The sequence below is a fragment of the Centruroides vittatus genome, unplaced genomic scaffold (assembly GCF_030686945.1).
Source record: "Centruroides vittatus isolate TY-2023 unplaced genomic scaffold, ASM3068694v2 contig_880, whole genome shotgun sequence".
Lineage (NCBI taxonomy): Eukaryota > Metazoa > Arthropoda > Arachnida > Scorpiones > Buthidae > Centruroides > Centruroides vittatus.
In genome coordinates this window covers 2,029,269-2,046,599 of record NW_027122572.1, presented here as the reverse complement: position 1 = coordinate 2,046,599, position 17,331 = coordinate 2,029,269, and the positions used below count along the sequence as shown (strand labels likewise).

Here is a 17,331-nt window from a genome sequence, read left to right as displayed (position 1 = left end):
CCTGTTTTGACTCGGGTAAAGTGGTAAACCCATGTTTCATCCATCATAACAAATCTGCACAGAAAATCGGTTGGATCCTTCTTAAAATGGTGCAAACATTGCTGAGAAAGTTGATTGCGATCAGCATTTAACAAATGTGGCACCCATCTTGCACAAAGCTTTCTCATACTGAGTTCTTCATGTAAAATGTGCCGTACCCTTTCTTCTGAGATGCCTAGTCTTAGCTATCTCATATACCTTTAATCGTCAATCATCTAGCACCATATTGTGTATCTTCTCAATATTTTCTTTGGTAGTTGCAGTTTTTGGCCATCCTTCACGTAGATCATCTTCAATCAATGTACAACCATGTTTAAACTCCGCTGCCCATTTTTTTACTGTTGATAACAAAGGTGCAGACTCCTTATACACTTTTACGAACTTTGGATGAATTTCTGTTGGTGATAAACCATCCAAAATGAAGAATTTTATGACAAACTGTATTCAAGTTTATTCATTTTGTCAAATGCTTACTTTAAACAGTTGTATAAAACAAACTATTTGTCTCATCAAATTCACATTTGGTATTTACTTTTGTAACAAGTCTGGTAACATAACAAAACTTTCATTTGTAGTAGCGCCTTCTATGGGTTAGGCCGAGAACTTTTCACCTTGCCCTCGTATATTGCATATTTATTATCCATATAATTTTGAATTAATTTTTTTGTATGTTATTAGAGTAAAAAGATTCTTTTTACTTTTAAGATTACTTAAAAGAATATAAATACATTGCAAACTTTATTATAATAAAAACTATATCTCAAATAATAATACAAAAAATTAATTACATAATAATATATTATTTACTATTCATATAACTTGTACAGCTAAAATTCCCTTTATACAAAATAAGTACAATAAATTTTTTTATTATTATTATATTGTTTACTATTGTAAGTATGCCAATTTTGGGGTGAGATTTAATTAATCTCGTGTGTGGGTAGTGGTGATGGAGACAGAGATAACAAGTGTTTTACAAAAATCCGTTTATTACAGTAAATAGTAAGCTTATACGTGTGTTGATTTGGTGGCTAAAGTTCACTATTGACAAGATAATTGTTTGAGAGTCCAGCACAGTCCGTGAACATGAAAAGTCCGATTCCGTCGATGGGAGTTGGTTTGGAAGGTTCGATGATGGCCCTGGGGCAGAGACAACATAGGAGAGGTGGTTGGGCTAATTTCGAGTTCCTCGATGTGATGTTGGGATGCGTCGGATGAGTAGGAGTAGGCTAATCCAGAGGGTATGACACAGATTAATTGCTGTAGAATTTTGAGGAGAACTGCCCGTTGACCTTGAAAATCGGGGTTTTTATAAGATTTTTCCCTCAAATCTCACCTTTTGATTGGGCCTGTATCCTCTTCCTCGCTTCCTGATTGGTCTCCTCTTTGGATCGTGGTGAAAAACGAGACCTGATCACAAGAAAGGTCCAATTTGACGCCTTTTCGACTCTGATCAGAGATTGTTGATAAACTATAAGTCTTGCGCTCATAATTTAGCCCGTTGTTTCTACTTTCTGTCATTTTGGAACTTTAACGATCGCACATGATGTTTTTATATTTGTTGAATCTTTCCTCTTTTCCAAATTTTTAATCTAGATCAACTGTTTATGAGCACTTGTGTCAGAGTTTTATCTTCCTGGACCACCATCTAATCCATTACGTCATTCATCTTCACATCGCATTTGTTTTGACAACTACAATTTTTTTTCTCTCTCTTACATATCTTACATGACCTTTGGTCCTACTCGACAATAGCATCTTTGCTTTCAATTAATTTGAAATTAAATTTTAGTTTCGACTCCTTCCGGAACCTCACACTATTTGTTTTTCCTGATTGAAGCAAGTAAAAATCTATCACTTTCATTAAAATTTTCTTCAATATGATTTATCTTGTAGTGCTTCGTCACTATTTTGTATATGTACATTTTTTTTTCCTTTTTTTTCCCGCGTATCGGGATCGGCCCTGCTTGGGAGCCATACATTGTCACGTTTTTTTTTTTGTAAAATACATTGTCACGTTATTTTTGTAAAATTTTCCGTTGTTGCGTACCTCCGTTTGTGGCAACCTCACGTGACTGACCAAAAGCCCCGGATGGCGAAGTGTTATAAAAAGGTGTGTCTAACATGCAGGAGCACCTTTTTACTTCCTGGGACTTGGCCAAGGTAAGAGGAAAACACGCCAGCAAACGGATATAGGAGTGAGAAACTCGGACATAGGAGGTAAGCAGGGAAGGACGAATAGTGGCTGGACTGAGGTCATGTGGAAATCCATGTGCATCCACAAGGCGAGCCTACCGATAGCGTAATCAAGGTGGCTGTGAGAATTACGATAAGGAGGACAACCTATAAGTGTGTGTAGTACACCGATCTGTTGTGAGGTCTTTGTTCTGTACGAATGATATTCAACGTATTTAGTCCGTCCAGTATGTACGCATCATTGTTACATATTGTATATATACTGTTAGAATAAGCGGGTTTTTGTTTATTTTGTAATTAATATACTAGTGATTTTGAATGTTATACGTTTTTTTTGTTTATATTTATAAAATTTAGTATTTCCTTTTTAGTATTCACGTGTTATTTCTTGTACGGCCCTTACTTTCCCTCACCAATTGTGAGACCGATCTTTACCGGTACCATACTCACTACAATCTCTTCCACAATTGATGACAGTTATTTATTTTCAAAAATAATCACTTGTACCATGTTTTCATTGTGAGACCTGAGCGACACTTGAGCTCACGTATTAAAAATATAGTAAACGTGCCAAATCAAGGGATCGGACTTTGATTCTAACACTCGTAAAAACTGGAAGAAAAACTTAAATTAAATTGGAAAATAATAAAATTATTAATCGAGAGAAAGAAAAAAAATGTCTTAAATAACCTTAAAAGCAATATAGTGAAGAATATTATGTATCAGACTTACAAGAATTCAAAACAATAGTTAAATAGGAGCAGGAATTTCAAAGTGCGATTAATTTCCCTTGCAGTGGCATAGTGAGAGGGTGCAAGGGGGTGTATCATGCACCAGGCGCCACTCACAGAGGTGCCCAAATGGTCTCCAAGACAAACTATATGTGTTTCTGGAGGAGGAGAGGGGGTGGCAATAAAGTGTTGGGTGCCAGTTATGCCCCGAGTGCCAGTTATGTTCACTACGCCACTGTTCCCTTGATCCGATTAAAACATGGTGTCAAAATCGATTCTTTATAGCCCGAAATGGTCTGTTATCCACCTGGATACAAGAAACAGACCAATCGGAAAGCTACAAATCCGGGAAAAGAATCCTTTAAAAGCCAGGATCTTCAGGACAAAGGTAGACTTTCCCAGCTTCTGACTGTGAAGTCATCTGACGAGACTTCCTCTGCCTCCCCTGTGAAGTTTTCTGCTTTGTCTTCATTGTTCTACCTTCAAACTCTTCATCCCGAATGTCACCATCCTGCCTTGGACTGTTCCGGTTCTCAATGCTTCATCACCAAACTTCTCAACACCCATAGAAGCATCTCGACTGACCACCCTGGGGCCATAGACTCTACAGTCCAGCTCCTACAGTGGATGAGACTCACTATAGATTGTAAGACTTAACATAAACTTTCTTTCATCCTACATACGATAAATCCTGACATTTGGGTATCCCCAATTTGGTGAACTTCACGTCATTGATCCTTTCAATTGATAATTATTGTTTATATTTAGTCCTATAATTGGTGACAAACCTTTTTGAGCTCTCATGCCATTTAGTAAGCAAACCTAGCTTTAAAGTTGTTTGTGTGTCAAAGTTTTGAAATTTGAATAATGATATTTAAAGAAATTAAACAAATATGCTTTGATTAAAATAAATGTAAAGAAGCTGATTAAAAAAATGATGATAAACTGAAAGGATGATTGAAAAACACAGATGATAAATTGAAATTGTATGATATAACACATGTCAGATTTCTCTTTACATAGCACTTTGGGCATGCATGCCATAGGTTTACCACCCATTCTATAATACACAAATTCATAAAAAATGAAAAGTGCAAATGGAAATAATTATTACTTAGTTAAAATTTCATCAGCTCCTTAGCTGATGAAGTTTTATGCTCTGGGCAAAGTGTAATTTTAGAATTTGCACTTTGCATATTAATATTTTTTAGAGTACTTACCATTAACAAAAACTTTCACTGGAGCAGAATTACTATTCTCTTTATAGCTTTTATCACTGTAGTAGCATATATATTCTCCTCTGTCGTCAATCTGAATACGATCAATCATTAATCTGCTAATATATCTACTCGATTCACGTTCTGAATGTATTGTTGGTAAAGTTAAGTTTTCCTGTAAAAAAACTTTGAATTGTCAGATAATTCCATGGACAAGTCATGGGCTTAATTATGATTATAATTATTCTAGGAAACTAAATGATATCAGTACAAAACACTGATAACAAAAATAAACAAGCCTGGTTTATTTTAGGAAAATTATTTATTAATAAAAATGACATCATTTGTCACCAGAAAAATTATAATTCTGGTTTTTTGGCAATGAAAATAGATTTTTACTTTCTAGAAAATTCTATGCAGCCAAATCAAATCAATAGCTGGATGTCAAGTGATTAAGGTGGCAGCCAACCACTCTGGAACTTGGGATCAAATCTAGACGGGTCAAAAAAGTCTGGCAATTTTTTGGAGGGTGGTACTCCATATACTCTGTAAATAAATACTCTATATACATATTTCATATATCTTGTATATGTATAAGAGCCTATTGACTTGTACTGTACAGTACATAATATCTTCCTTTTGGAAATTTGTAAAATGACCAATCTAGCCTGCTTGCATGAATACAAGCCGTTGACAAGAGTTTTCCTTAGGTGCATAAAAAACTTAGGAGCTTGTAATAGTTCCTATCCCTATAAAATTAATGTTACTTTTATTAATAAAAATAAAATTTTTAAGACTGCTTTTTATTAATAAATAAATATTCTATGTATGGCTGTCGAGAGCTTGTATTGGGCATGGAATAGATTGGGTCCTTTTAAAATTTTGTTTTTTGAACAAATCAAAAACAAAACAAATAATAATAAATTAATGAAATATTTCTAATTCTTGCAATAAAACTTTCCACACTTTCATATTGGCAAAATCTTGAATAAGTTCTTTGATATTTAACTTTTCCATACATTGTGTCCTATTGAAATCATTGCTAAATTTACCAGTCTTTCTTGTGCTGTGGTTGAGCTTAAATAATTTTTAATACATTTTAATCTGGAAAATGTTTGTACTCCATCAGTGACACTTGTGAGATTAATTAGTAAAATTCTTAAGGCTATTCTTACATTTGGAAAGATTAAATTATTTGTAAAATGAATTGCAAAGTACCAAAAGGATTTTTCAATTGTTCTAATTCAAACTTAAATAGGTTTGTAAAGGCACTTAGTATTAATCATATGTTTTTGACACTCCATCGAAGACCAAGTTTGTAAAATATTAGAGAACAAGTCAAGATCTAGCATAAATAATCAGTATTAAGATGGACCAAGAAGCAAAAACATTTGAATATGTTAGACTAACTACAAGTATATTTGGATTAACATCCAATAGCTCAAAATAACCTTTAGATTCATAAAAGAAGAGGATGTGATAGCTGACAGCCAGCGCCGGATTAAGCCTCTAGCGGGCCCTAGACAAAATTTAAATTAGGGCCCTATTTAAATAAGTTGCTTCTAAACAAATCTTATATAATGTGACATTAGCGTAGCTAGCATGGGTGACACCCGGTGCAGATATCGTGGTGTCACCCCAAGTCACAACGTAGTGTCACCCTTTTTAACTGTTTTATAAAACACTATTGAATTGTAATAACTTCGCACTCGAGCAACTTGAACGCTACATCGAATATGCGATGTCACGACGTATAAGTATAAATTTAGAAAATGAATCATAACCATACATCAGTATTACTATGAGAGGCGGCCCTAGGAATATTTCTAGATGGTGCGAGAGATCTCGTGGCGTACATTACTTCTGATGCACGGATGGCTGTTGACCTTTATTGCTTTTTTTTTTTTTTTTTTTTTAGGCAATGGCTAATGAAGCCGGGCCCCTCCGAATTAACGGGCCCTAGACATTTGCCTACTTTGCCTATTCAATAATCCGGCCCTGCTGACAGCGAATGATATACAATGATTGACAAACACACTTTGTTAATTTACAAAAAAAAACTATATCTTTATTCGCTTAGCTACAAGGTTCGTTTATACAAGATCCCAACGTGTAAGCGGTGGTCTTACAAAGTCCAGAATATATAATAAAACGATTAATATTACTAAGGGTCCTAAACTATCTTAAAACTACTTACATACTATGAGAATGGAAGAAAGAGAGAATATAGATACAGAGAAAAGGGGAAGATGGAAATACCCGGGATTTTTGCTATGATGGCTTCGTGATGCTGATCAGGGTTACTGTTGCCTCTTATCCTTAGTTTTGGTGGACTCCTTTAGTTCACTTGGACGATAATCCACTCAGAATCTGTCCAGCAAGATTGTCAGTTCGTCAGGAAGTTCTTTATCTACTATAACACTAGGTCTTCTCCGTCTCGACCTCACTCGTCGAGCTTCGATCTCTAACCTCTCTCGTTCCAACTCACAACCCGTGCTCCCCGACCTTTCTCATCGAGAGCCAAGATCACTTCTCTCTTCTTTTTCTCTCCTCTCTGATTTTTTTATTACTTTGTTTTTTTTTAACAAAGTTGTTTTTCACTGGAAGCATCACTCCCCATCAGGTGGTAAAACAATTAGATCGTAAAGTGAGTAAGAAGGAAGTCTTTGTCAACAGGAAAGGGAGAGAAACAAAGAAGATCTTAAATCTAATTAGAATTTATAAATTTATAAAATACAAAATATACATTCATATGGCCAATGGCCACAAGGATACCACCACTAGGCCGGACGGCCGAGTGGTCAAGGTGGCAGAATCCACCTTGAACTGCTCAAATCCAAACAGGTCGAAAAATTCCTAGGGATTTTTCGATCCTTAAATTTGCCGTTTTCAAACATCTTTGTAATTTTTTCTACAAGAAAAAGAAACAACAGCATACCGAATAAGTGTTTTGTGACTGGGTGTAAGTCTGATTACTGTAAATTGCTGAAAAATGGCATTTCTTTTACACCTCTTCCGGACCAGTTAGATACATGGAAACGTGTCATATATTTTAAGTAACTTAAAAATTTTATATAAAAAGTTTCTAAAAAGTAATCTCAAGATCGTAATTAGCTTTTTACAAAAAGCTACAAAAACTACATAAAACTAATAAATACGAAAGTTGAGAATAAAGAAGTGAACATTAAACAATAGGCTGTTTAAGTATCTTTCCGATTGAAGTAGTTTTCACTTTTCAAGCAGGGTAAAAATAACAATCATAAATTCATCTAATTATCATATCATAAATATAAAAATTTATTTTTAGAATATTTTTCCTTAAATATTAAATGGAATTGACCGTATGGATTTTTTCCAGAATATATTAAGCACCAATAAAATTTTTATCCTAAGCTATAAGCTTAAGCAACAATGAAAATTTAAATTAAAGTTAAATTACATGTTATAATATATCTTGAGTTGCAAGTTATGATTGTAGACCTTGTTAACTTTAAACAATTTAAGGAAAGTTAACAACATTATAACATGTAATATAACTTTCTATTTGTAATAATAAGAGTTAGAACAATTGAACATAACTTACAACTTGTGATATATTCGTCAAGGAAAAACAACAGGTAAAATTTGATCATTTCAAAACAACATGATGAATTAAATTAAATTATAAAATTAAAATTATAATACAACATAAATTTTTTAACATATACGTACCAGTATATTTCATTTATTAATAAATTGATATTACAGTTTGCAATAATAGTATCTAAAATAGTATTAAAGATATTACAATTACCCCCAGATTAACAGGAACAAATGATTTGTGTTGCGAATTATTCGGAACAAAATATTAATGAAAAATATTTTACGTCAGAAGTAAATTCTGATCTTTTTATTATTTTTTACAATTAATCGGTTTCTTTCATATACAGTGAAAGAGAGAACATAAATTCCGTTCATTAAATGAAATAATTATAATTTCCCATTAACAAATTGTAAAAATAAATAAATAAATTAATTATATACTTTAATTTTATTTATATAATATATACATAATATATTCTAATATATAATATATAAATATCAGTTTTCTTATTACATAGAGCATGTTATTGTCTATTACAGTACAACTATAACATTTCATCATCGTACCATGTCATTAGCCAATGCAACTAATTTTCGGTACTCGAAGGTAATTGTTTAATTCGATCTCTCGGATGTTTGAAAACTGAGGACTGATTGCTTATGAAAAAAATTATCCAGCAATGAGTTGCGTAACTTTCCCGGCCAAACTTTAAAATTGTATGTGGCATCATGTTATGAAATTTTATTTTAAAAACTTTTGATACAGTATTAATTTATTTAAAATGGCAAATTTTTATAAAACTCATCTCTATTCCCAAGATTAATCTTGGGAATAGAGATGAGTTTTATAAAAATTGTAAATGATAATAACAAGTAAAATCTTCATTAAGTCCGACCCACTCAAGATTTGACAAGTGACCCCATCTATCTTCCCACACCCTCGAGCTATAATCACCAAAATTTAATAATATGAATCCCCTAATGCACTAACCTCCCTGCAAAATTTCGACAAAAGGCACAGGAGTTATCAAGCTTAAAGTGGGCGAACAACATCGTGTCCCCCCACACACACTAACATCCATATATATATAAAACCCAAGTGTTTTTGTAGTCGTATTTCTCGACGTTTCAAGATCCCGAGTGCAAAAATATAAATATCTTGGGGGTAGAGGCGCATTATCCTACGGGCAAAAAGGGCAATTGCCTGGGGCCCCCCACCTACAGGGCTACCCGTATGTTGGGCATGTGCTTCCCCTTCGTCGTCAGTTGCCCTTTTCTTAATCTCCATGGAAGCTCAAAAGTTTAATTTTATTTTTAAATTAGTTACTCATTTTTATCACAGAAAACTTTTTACTGATGACAAAATTAAAATTAAAATTTTTGTTATTAACCGAAAATTTGTTCTAGCGAGTCGTGGTTGTTCGGTCGAGTACCGAAGTGTAAGGCTGCCGACTTCCAGGGGAAAACAGTTAATCACGCGTCAGGAAAACCTACAGTCGAAATCGTATGTGGTGGTGGCGGTAGGAGACAAAGATGACAAGTGTCTTACACAAAACCGTTTATTCTAACTACTAAGTTAACTTACATATTATTGAGGTACAACACGATCTAGATCGTTAGGGCAATGTAGGTATGGTGACGTTGGGAACGTTCCGGGCTTCCTAGGTCGTTTTCGGAGAGACAGTCTTCTTGTGGCGCTGATGAATGAAGGGATGTGGTCCCGTTGTAGAGGAGGAGGAGTTCTGTCGGCCTCTGTAGACGGCAACCCTTTTTCCGGTATCTTCGGACAGTCTTGACTGGTGCAGACTCGACTGGAGGAGAACCGCCCTTCAACTCTGAGATCCGGGGTTTTATAAGATTTTCCCGAAACCCGAGACCGAGAGGGGTTGACGGAGCCTTTGAAGTTCGCACTCGTATTTCACGCCGTTATGGCTCGAAACAATCTGCCATATGTTCTGGCAGCTAATTTCCCCCTTTGTGTCTCACTCTCGACACTTGTTGCGAGCACCTGAACAAAGCTCCTCTCTTGGTTGACATCCACTTGGTCGTTCGTCATCGAGTCACGTTTGTTTTAGGATAAGTTTTAAGAAAGTTTCTTTCGCATCACCAACACGCGTTCCTGACCCGAGTTGACTCTCGAAATATAGGACTTTGGAACTTTATAATTATTCACCACTTCTACGCGTTTTTGCGACCCTTACAGAAGTATCACTGTATTTGATTAATGCAATTTTGATATATGCGGTAGCATCAAGGGATTAATTAACTGCGTTAATCAAGGTATATACAAGGGATATAAAATATACAGTACGTACGATGTCCTTTTTTATAGCTTGTTCCCCCCTCAGGGGACCTGGAAAAGTCAAGAAATGAAAAAAAAAATCGGTTTTTTCCTGTATGTATGAATGTTAGTATGTGTGTTTAAGGGGAACGATTTTGTTCACCCTCTTTGACGATTAATAATTCCTGTGCATTTTATCGAAAAATGTCTGAAATTTTACAGGGAGGTTTGTGTATAAGGGGAATGATGCTATTAAATTTTCGAGGTTAAAGGCCGACGGGTGGGGAGATAAAGGGGAATCGAGTGTCGTATGTCGAATAGGGTCGGATTTAATGAGCTTACTCGTTGTTAGCATTTAAAATGTTTATAAAACCCATCCCTACACTCAAAATTAAGTTTTTTGCCACTTTATAATGATTAAAAATATAAAGTTTTTAAAATAAAATATCATAACAGCAGCATGGCGTCATACAGGCAGTTAGATGTTGCCCGGAAAATTAAGCAACTCGTTGCTGGATTTTTATGGTCTACGGGCGCCGCTGGCCCCAAACCAATCTTTTATAAGAAAATATTTCCCCCCCCAAAAAATGTGTGAAGTCAACACTGTACACGAGACCCCTAATTCAAATTTGCTTGGGCCCCATGACGCTATAACGCGCCACTACTTGGAGATCATTTTTTCGACTGATCGCCATACTTTCCACTTTTCCGTACAGCCGGGAAAGTAAAAATATGGACGTGAAAACTAGTCGTTACTAGTGATTATATGAAACTATTAATAATAAAGGTAGATAATTTATGCAATACATTTTCTTCAATAGATCATCTTCAAGGCAACGGAGACTGTCCCGAGAATGATCTATTAAACAATACTGTATATTGATGTAAGCGATTGGTTTTTTTCATAAATTTAAACTATGTAAATTTTTAATTACACTATATACACAATTATTTTCGAGTTGTTTCAGATGATCTCATTAATCAGGATTAATGCATTAAGTTTTTATTTTTATGTATAAAATCAAGATTCTATTATGTATGGCTGTCCATTGAGTCTAACGAAATATAGAAATGCAAATAATTTGCGATTAAAAAACGAAAGCATTTGCAATTGTATATAATTTTATTGACATGAAAATGTATTGGATTATCGATTATTTTTATTATAAAAATATTATTTAATAACGAAAATAAATTTAATTCATTTGATGATTTATTAAATCTTTTCTGGGCTATTTCTATGAAGCCAATCGATGTAGTTTCCACAAAAATTAATTTTGTAAATTATATAATTATATATATATATAAAATTATCGGAATGAAAATATAATTCCTACTTTTTAGAAATTTATGCACATTAATTTTTGAAATAAATAAATAAATAAAATGATTTATCCAGCAGTTTACACTAACAGAAAACTTCCACAACAGTCGATAACAAAAGGCAAATACTTATTATTTACATGCTATAAAAGTAAAATGATAATGATCAGTTATTATTTTATAAACAAATCTGAAAAAGTTCAAAATCCAATTTGATTTAGGATATTTTAAAATAATTTATAAAGTTAATGACGCCGCTGGACATGCTAATTCTAACATTAAATGACTGATAACAATAAGTAGATTCTGTACGTAATGTAATAAGTAATACTGTACTGTACATGTAAGTAGACTCTGTACCTATATAATTAGTAGGTGTAGTACGTCCTAATTTAATTAATTGTATAATTCAAGAATTACGGAAAAACATTCTTATCACTTCACTAAAGAAATTTTTAATTATGTATTGTGTGTGTGTGTAAGAAAATGCATGTTAATCGATGAAAATATGCCTTCCTAACTCTATGTAATTAAATTCCAAAGAAAATCGTCGAAATTTCGCTAAGCATTCATTAACATTAACGAAAAACTAAAATAAAATAAAAATAAACTAAAAATCAGTTTTTGTTTTAAAAAATTGACGATAATTTTTATTTTTAAACTTTTTAAATCAAAAATTTGAAACTTACAGTTTAGTTATAGAGTGGTTTATTTGTATTTGAAGCATTAACGTAATAATATAGGCTTACACGTGTGTACAATACAGTCATACGCAGGTACTGTACGTGAATTCTCGCTGCAACGAATGTTGTTCATTAGTACCCATCGCGATATCCAAATCTAAGAATTTCGGTATTATGAATTCATTCGAAGTATAATTGTAAAAAATTCAAAAGTGATGCTAGTAAAGATGAGAAATAGCGAGCGACTCCATTTTAGCACTCGTTTTCATTTATTTTCGGTGACGTTTTGTCTGTATCCTATTGCGGTTGTAGGCAGTGCCGTCTTTAGGGGAGGGCCTACGGGGCCCCGAGATCGTAGGGGTTCCTGAATCCGAAAATAATAAAGTTACAAAGAAAACAAATAGGTTACTTGAAATGAAGAAACCATTAATAATACGATTGAAATTACTCCTTCAACACGTAGTGTGAAGTGTTGAGTACAGGGAGAAAAATCTCACTGGCTAAAAAAAGGGGTCAACAGATGATGTATGTTAAAAGGGTGATAGCACGATATCCGTAACCGGTCTCGCCCGTGCTAACTACACCAGTGACCCCCAGGTCTGTAATCTAGTATTGATTCTATTTCTTCATGGGGGGCCCCCAACATTCTTCTGGCCCAGGGCCCCTTACGTTCTAAAGACGGCACTGGTTGTAGGTTTACAGTTTTTTTATCACAGAATTCCGATGCAATCATATACGAAGTTATTCTTAACAGTACATTACATCGTTTATTTTCATTGTTCTGTTAGGCTATATTCAGTAATATTTCAGTATGAAATATTAGTGAATATAGCCTACAGAATATACTGTACCATTACATCGTTTTCATTATTATCTATTGCATTAAACAAAACGCAGTTTATATACAATTTCTAATAACAGACAAATAAATTTATTCGTTTCTTTTACAAACGTATTTATAACTTTGTTTGTTAGTAATACTGTATAATTGGCGTTTATAATGTTTAATATCGTGCGAAAACATAGATTGGTAGGTACAGTACGTACCGTACATAGGCTTTTTGCAGTATTTTAGTGTCGTTTGAAGAAATTTATTATTCAGCTGGAACGGGACGAGTTAAAATTTTCCCACAAGAAACAATAAAAAATATTTTGCGATATCAGAATTTCCGATGTTCGAACCATTTTCAGGAACGTATAAAATTCAGTCAGCCTAATACTTTCGCTTTCATCATTTAAATTAGTCACCCGCGAGGTCCTAATTTGTCAACGCAATTTTATTCATCTGTTTTTTCCATCGTGTCATTATGCAACACAAATTAACCTGATATTCGTGACAAAAAACATTTAAATTAGACAAGCGGAAAGAATAAACTACAGTATATATTACTAGTTCGCATATCATTACATATATTATTTTAGCAGAGGCGGACTGGCCTTAAAATTTTTGTGTGGAAAAAATCATTACCGGCCCAGCCCATAAATAAAAAAAATGACTTTTTTCTATTTATATTTAAATACAGTATATTCAAAATACAACATTGACAAAAATTGCAATAAGCACAAGTCTAGAACATTAATTTTTTATTTAGAATTTTGCTTTGTTGAGCAATAATATTAATGACATCATCAGAATCTATTTCATTTAAAATATCCTTCTCCGTTGACATTAACATGAAAGCTTCTAGATTTTCTTGCGAGATACTTGATCTTAATGAATTTTAACATAAAAAAGCTCCGTTCACAGGACACTTGTGTTACAGACATAGATAGTAAATATTTGTATGCTTGACCAAGTGTAGAATAAGCACCATTTAACACGTTATATCCGAATAATATATTATAACAACAAATAGGACAATTTTTGCAAGCTTTGCAGTAAGAGGATGAAATCGAATCTTTAATCGTTTTCTAGTTGATCATCAGTAGAATGTTCATTTTTGTTTAATTTTATAAAAGTTTCACTGACATTTTCCTTTAAAATATTCCACGACGATTTAAAATGTTGCAATTCTGAAATAATATTGAGTTGCTTCTGGATTAAACTGCATTAAAATACTGCTTAATTTTTGAAACGCATTCTCAGGAATATTTTCAGAAAAATTTTTTGGATCCAAACATGCCAAGTCGTTATAAAGTAATTGGTTTTTTGTAAACGATTTTCCATGCTTCGAAATGCAGTATCTAGTATGTAATTGTAATTACTCATTTCATACCTCTCGAATGAATCTCTTACCGGTAAATCACAAATATTTATTCATATATTCATAAATTAACACAGGTATACTGGAATTGATGCGAATGTAACATATCAGATATATGTCATCGAGCTTTTATTGTACAAAACCACCTGCGAACCTCAAAGTCAGTCCAGCATCGAAAGTACTGTAATGCAAAGTTGAAACGTTTTCATAAGTGGTTTTTGTATTTATTACTGACCAGTTCTAAGTCTAAATTGTTTTTAAAATATTAATAATTTTCAAGTTCAAACATTTTAAATTTTAATTTTGGAAATTAATAGTAACATTATTATTACACAGAAATTCTAACTTGGATATTTAAAATTCGAAATTTCACATTAAAGATTCTATTTCCGTAAAATTTCAAATATTTAACATACGTTTTTCTATAATTCGGATAAACCACAGTACATTAATAGTAAAATTTGCAAAAAACCAAAAAAGTGAATGCGACGATACAAAGCGTTGGCAAAACTTTACAGCTCTATATGAAGTGTCCAGTGAAGTCGGGTTAAATTACCAGATAGTGCTTGCAATTAGGGTTGGCCCTCGGGTTGATTTATTTTTGCGTCTTTAGTTAAAGGATAATAAAATTGTTTACGAATGTACAGTACATACGTATACTCGCTTGGACTTCACTTAGTCTTGAAAAGGGGTCAAGCGCGTATGGACAGTCTACGAAAGTATATGTGCATTTGTACACAATTCTATCATCCCTTAAAGACGCAAAAATGAACCAACCCAAGGACCAACTCTAGTTGCGTCGAATGTATGTACTGTACGAAGCGGGCTTTTGGTATTTAGTGCGATTACAAACGACTAGATGTCAGTATTTTAAATTTTTATTTTATATAGCGTTATAGTGTTTTGTAATATTTTGTTCGACGCCGCAGGTTGCCCATTTACAATCAACGCCATTGTGGGTGAATGGCAAACTAAAAATTAGTTAGCTGAACCTAAAAAAATAGATTATTTTTAATTAAATCGTTTGGAATATAGAGAAATTATTATTGAATAACATTTTTACTTATCTAAAATAAAGGAAATGATATAATTGGCCATTAAATCTGTTATGATTACAATCAACGTTTTGGTGGCTGGGTGAAAAACCAGTAACTCGTGCTTCCAAAGATTCATAGGGGCGGTGAATAGTTTCTAGCAACGTAAACAAATGACCAATTTTGTCTGTTTTGATTATTTTTCTCCTAGGATGTTTTGTGTTTGGGCCGAGTCGGCCAATGTAGGGACTCGGATCGGCTGGACTAATTTAACTTCGGCCTCTGGTAGGGCCAGGTAAAACGATAAAGGGCTACACATATATCTATATTACACCTAAAAATTGAAATTTATCTTACTTAACGAAAAAAAAAATAAAACCGAACAAAACGGTATATTAGGTACTGTACATATTTAGAAAAACGGCCCAAATTGTATACGGCCCGTATGGAATTTTCAACATATTCCACATGGCCTGTTCGCCCCTGTATTTTAGTACATTAGGTACTAAAATAATATATGCCAATAACCCATATAGTTATATATTCTCTCTCTCAGAGAAAACACTTGAAATGCTTATAATGTTTTTATTTTATTTACTTTATATCGTTGAAGTGTATACATTATTATTTCAACTAATAGTTCTTATCCAGTAAAGAAAACATATATTTATTCTGTATATTTGCATCTAAATAAATATAAAATATTAAATTTTTACCTTTAATTGTGGATAATTCCATTCCAAAGAGTATTGTCCCCAACAGAGAAGATTTAAAGAATTATTTACAGGAATATCCATAGTAGACGGTGCATTCAGATGAGGAGTCTGGAAAGTATCTGTGGCAATAGAAAATTAGTTTAGACTAAATATCCATTTATTATAGTTTTAAAATAAAGTTTTTTTTGTTTAATCTTTTATTTTTTTTACTAAATATTTTATATTTATTTTTAATACATGAAAATATTTCATTTCATTTGTTTTTAATATTTTTTAAAAAAATTATGAATTCGAAATAATTTTATGGAAAGTTTTATAATATTTGTATTTTTAAACGTTTTGTATCTTGTTAATTTTTCTACATAATTTTCATATAAAACAAACATTATTATGAGAGTGACACAGATATTTTTATTGCGTCACTTTTGCCAGCTTCTTGCAATAAACAAAAAGATCTGAAGATAAAAATGCAATCGAATTAATTATTTATTCTTTGACGTAAAAAACACAATAGCTCAAGATTTTAATGACTATTTTCATATCGTTATACTTTTTAACTATGTAAATTTTTTAAATATTTTCTGACTTCTACTTTAATGATTATATTTTTTTATAAAATAAAAAATTGAATAAACTTTTTCTTTTTGAATAATTCGCTGAAGAAAATGCTGAATTAAGTTAAAAATTAATTTAATATATTTAAAAATTGTATTTTAAATAGTTTATCGTATTTTTAAGCCATTTAAGATGTTTTATTTTGTGGTAAACTGATATACAACACGCGCTTTTTCAGGAGAAAAGTTTTAAAACTTACCTTTAATTGTAATCTTAATAAAAATTTTTATTCGTAATACCTGGTAATAATTATTATAACTTAAATTATTAATATTAAAGATTTCATACGAAAATTTAAAATTCCTTAAATTATTTTAATTAAAATATATAAAAAATTGTTAATTATTATCTACAGCATATATATATACTGTATATACACGCATTACAGTAATATAAAATAATATATATACTTACTTGGCAATGAACAAAGTAATACAAAGATTATTTTCAATACACGAATATACATTATTTATTTATTCATTTACTTCTTAATAGAAAAATATAAGAAGCTCCTTTCGAACACGAATGTCTTTCAAATCCACGAAACAACACTTACTGCTGGTTTTCATCCAAGGTCGAAATTTCCGATTGAACGCAACTCTAATAGAAGGAAATAACTCCCAACAAATTAGAAGTATTCAAAATTTAACAAATATCTAAGCCAAGAAACATGCATCTATGAAATAAATTATAACTTTATTTAAAAAATT

At 32.4% G+C, this 17,331-nt stretch overlaps 1 protein-coding gene across 1 annotated transcript in view; it reads right to left on the bottom strand.

The window, feature by feature from the left end:
* Positions 1-17,331, bottom strand: part of LOC136983348 (vascular endothelial growth factor receptor 1-like) — a 106,428-nt gene extending 89,097 nt beyond the window's left edge. The window contains exons 1-3 of the mRNA XM_067280047.1: positions 17,036-17,331; positions 16,007-16,125; positions 4,187-4,358 (exon numbers count right to left, since the gene is read on the bottom strand). Coding sequence (XP_067136148.1) covers positions 4,187-4,358; positions 16,007-16,125; positions 17,036-17,087 — 343 coding nt within the window. The 5' untranslated portion in view covers positions 17,088-17,331. The remainder of the gene's footprint in view (positions 1-4,186; positions 4,359-16,006; positions 16,126-17,035) is intronic.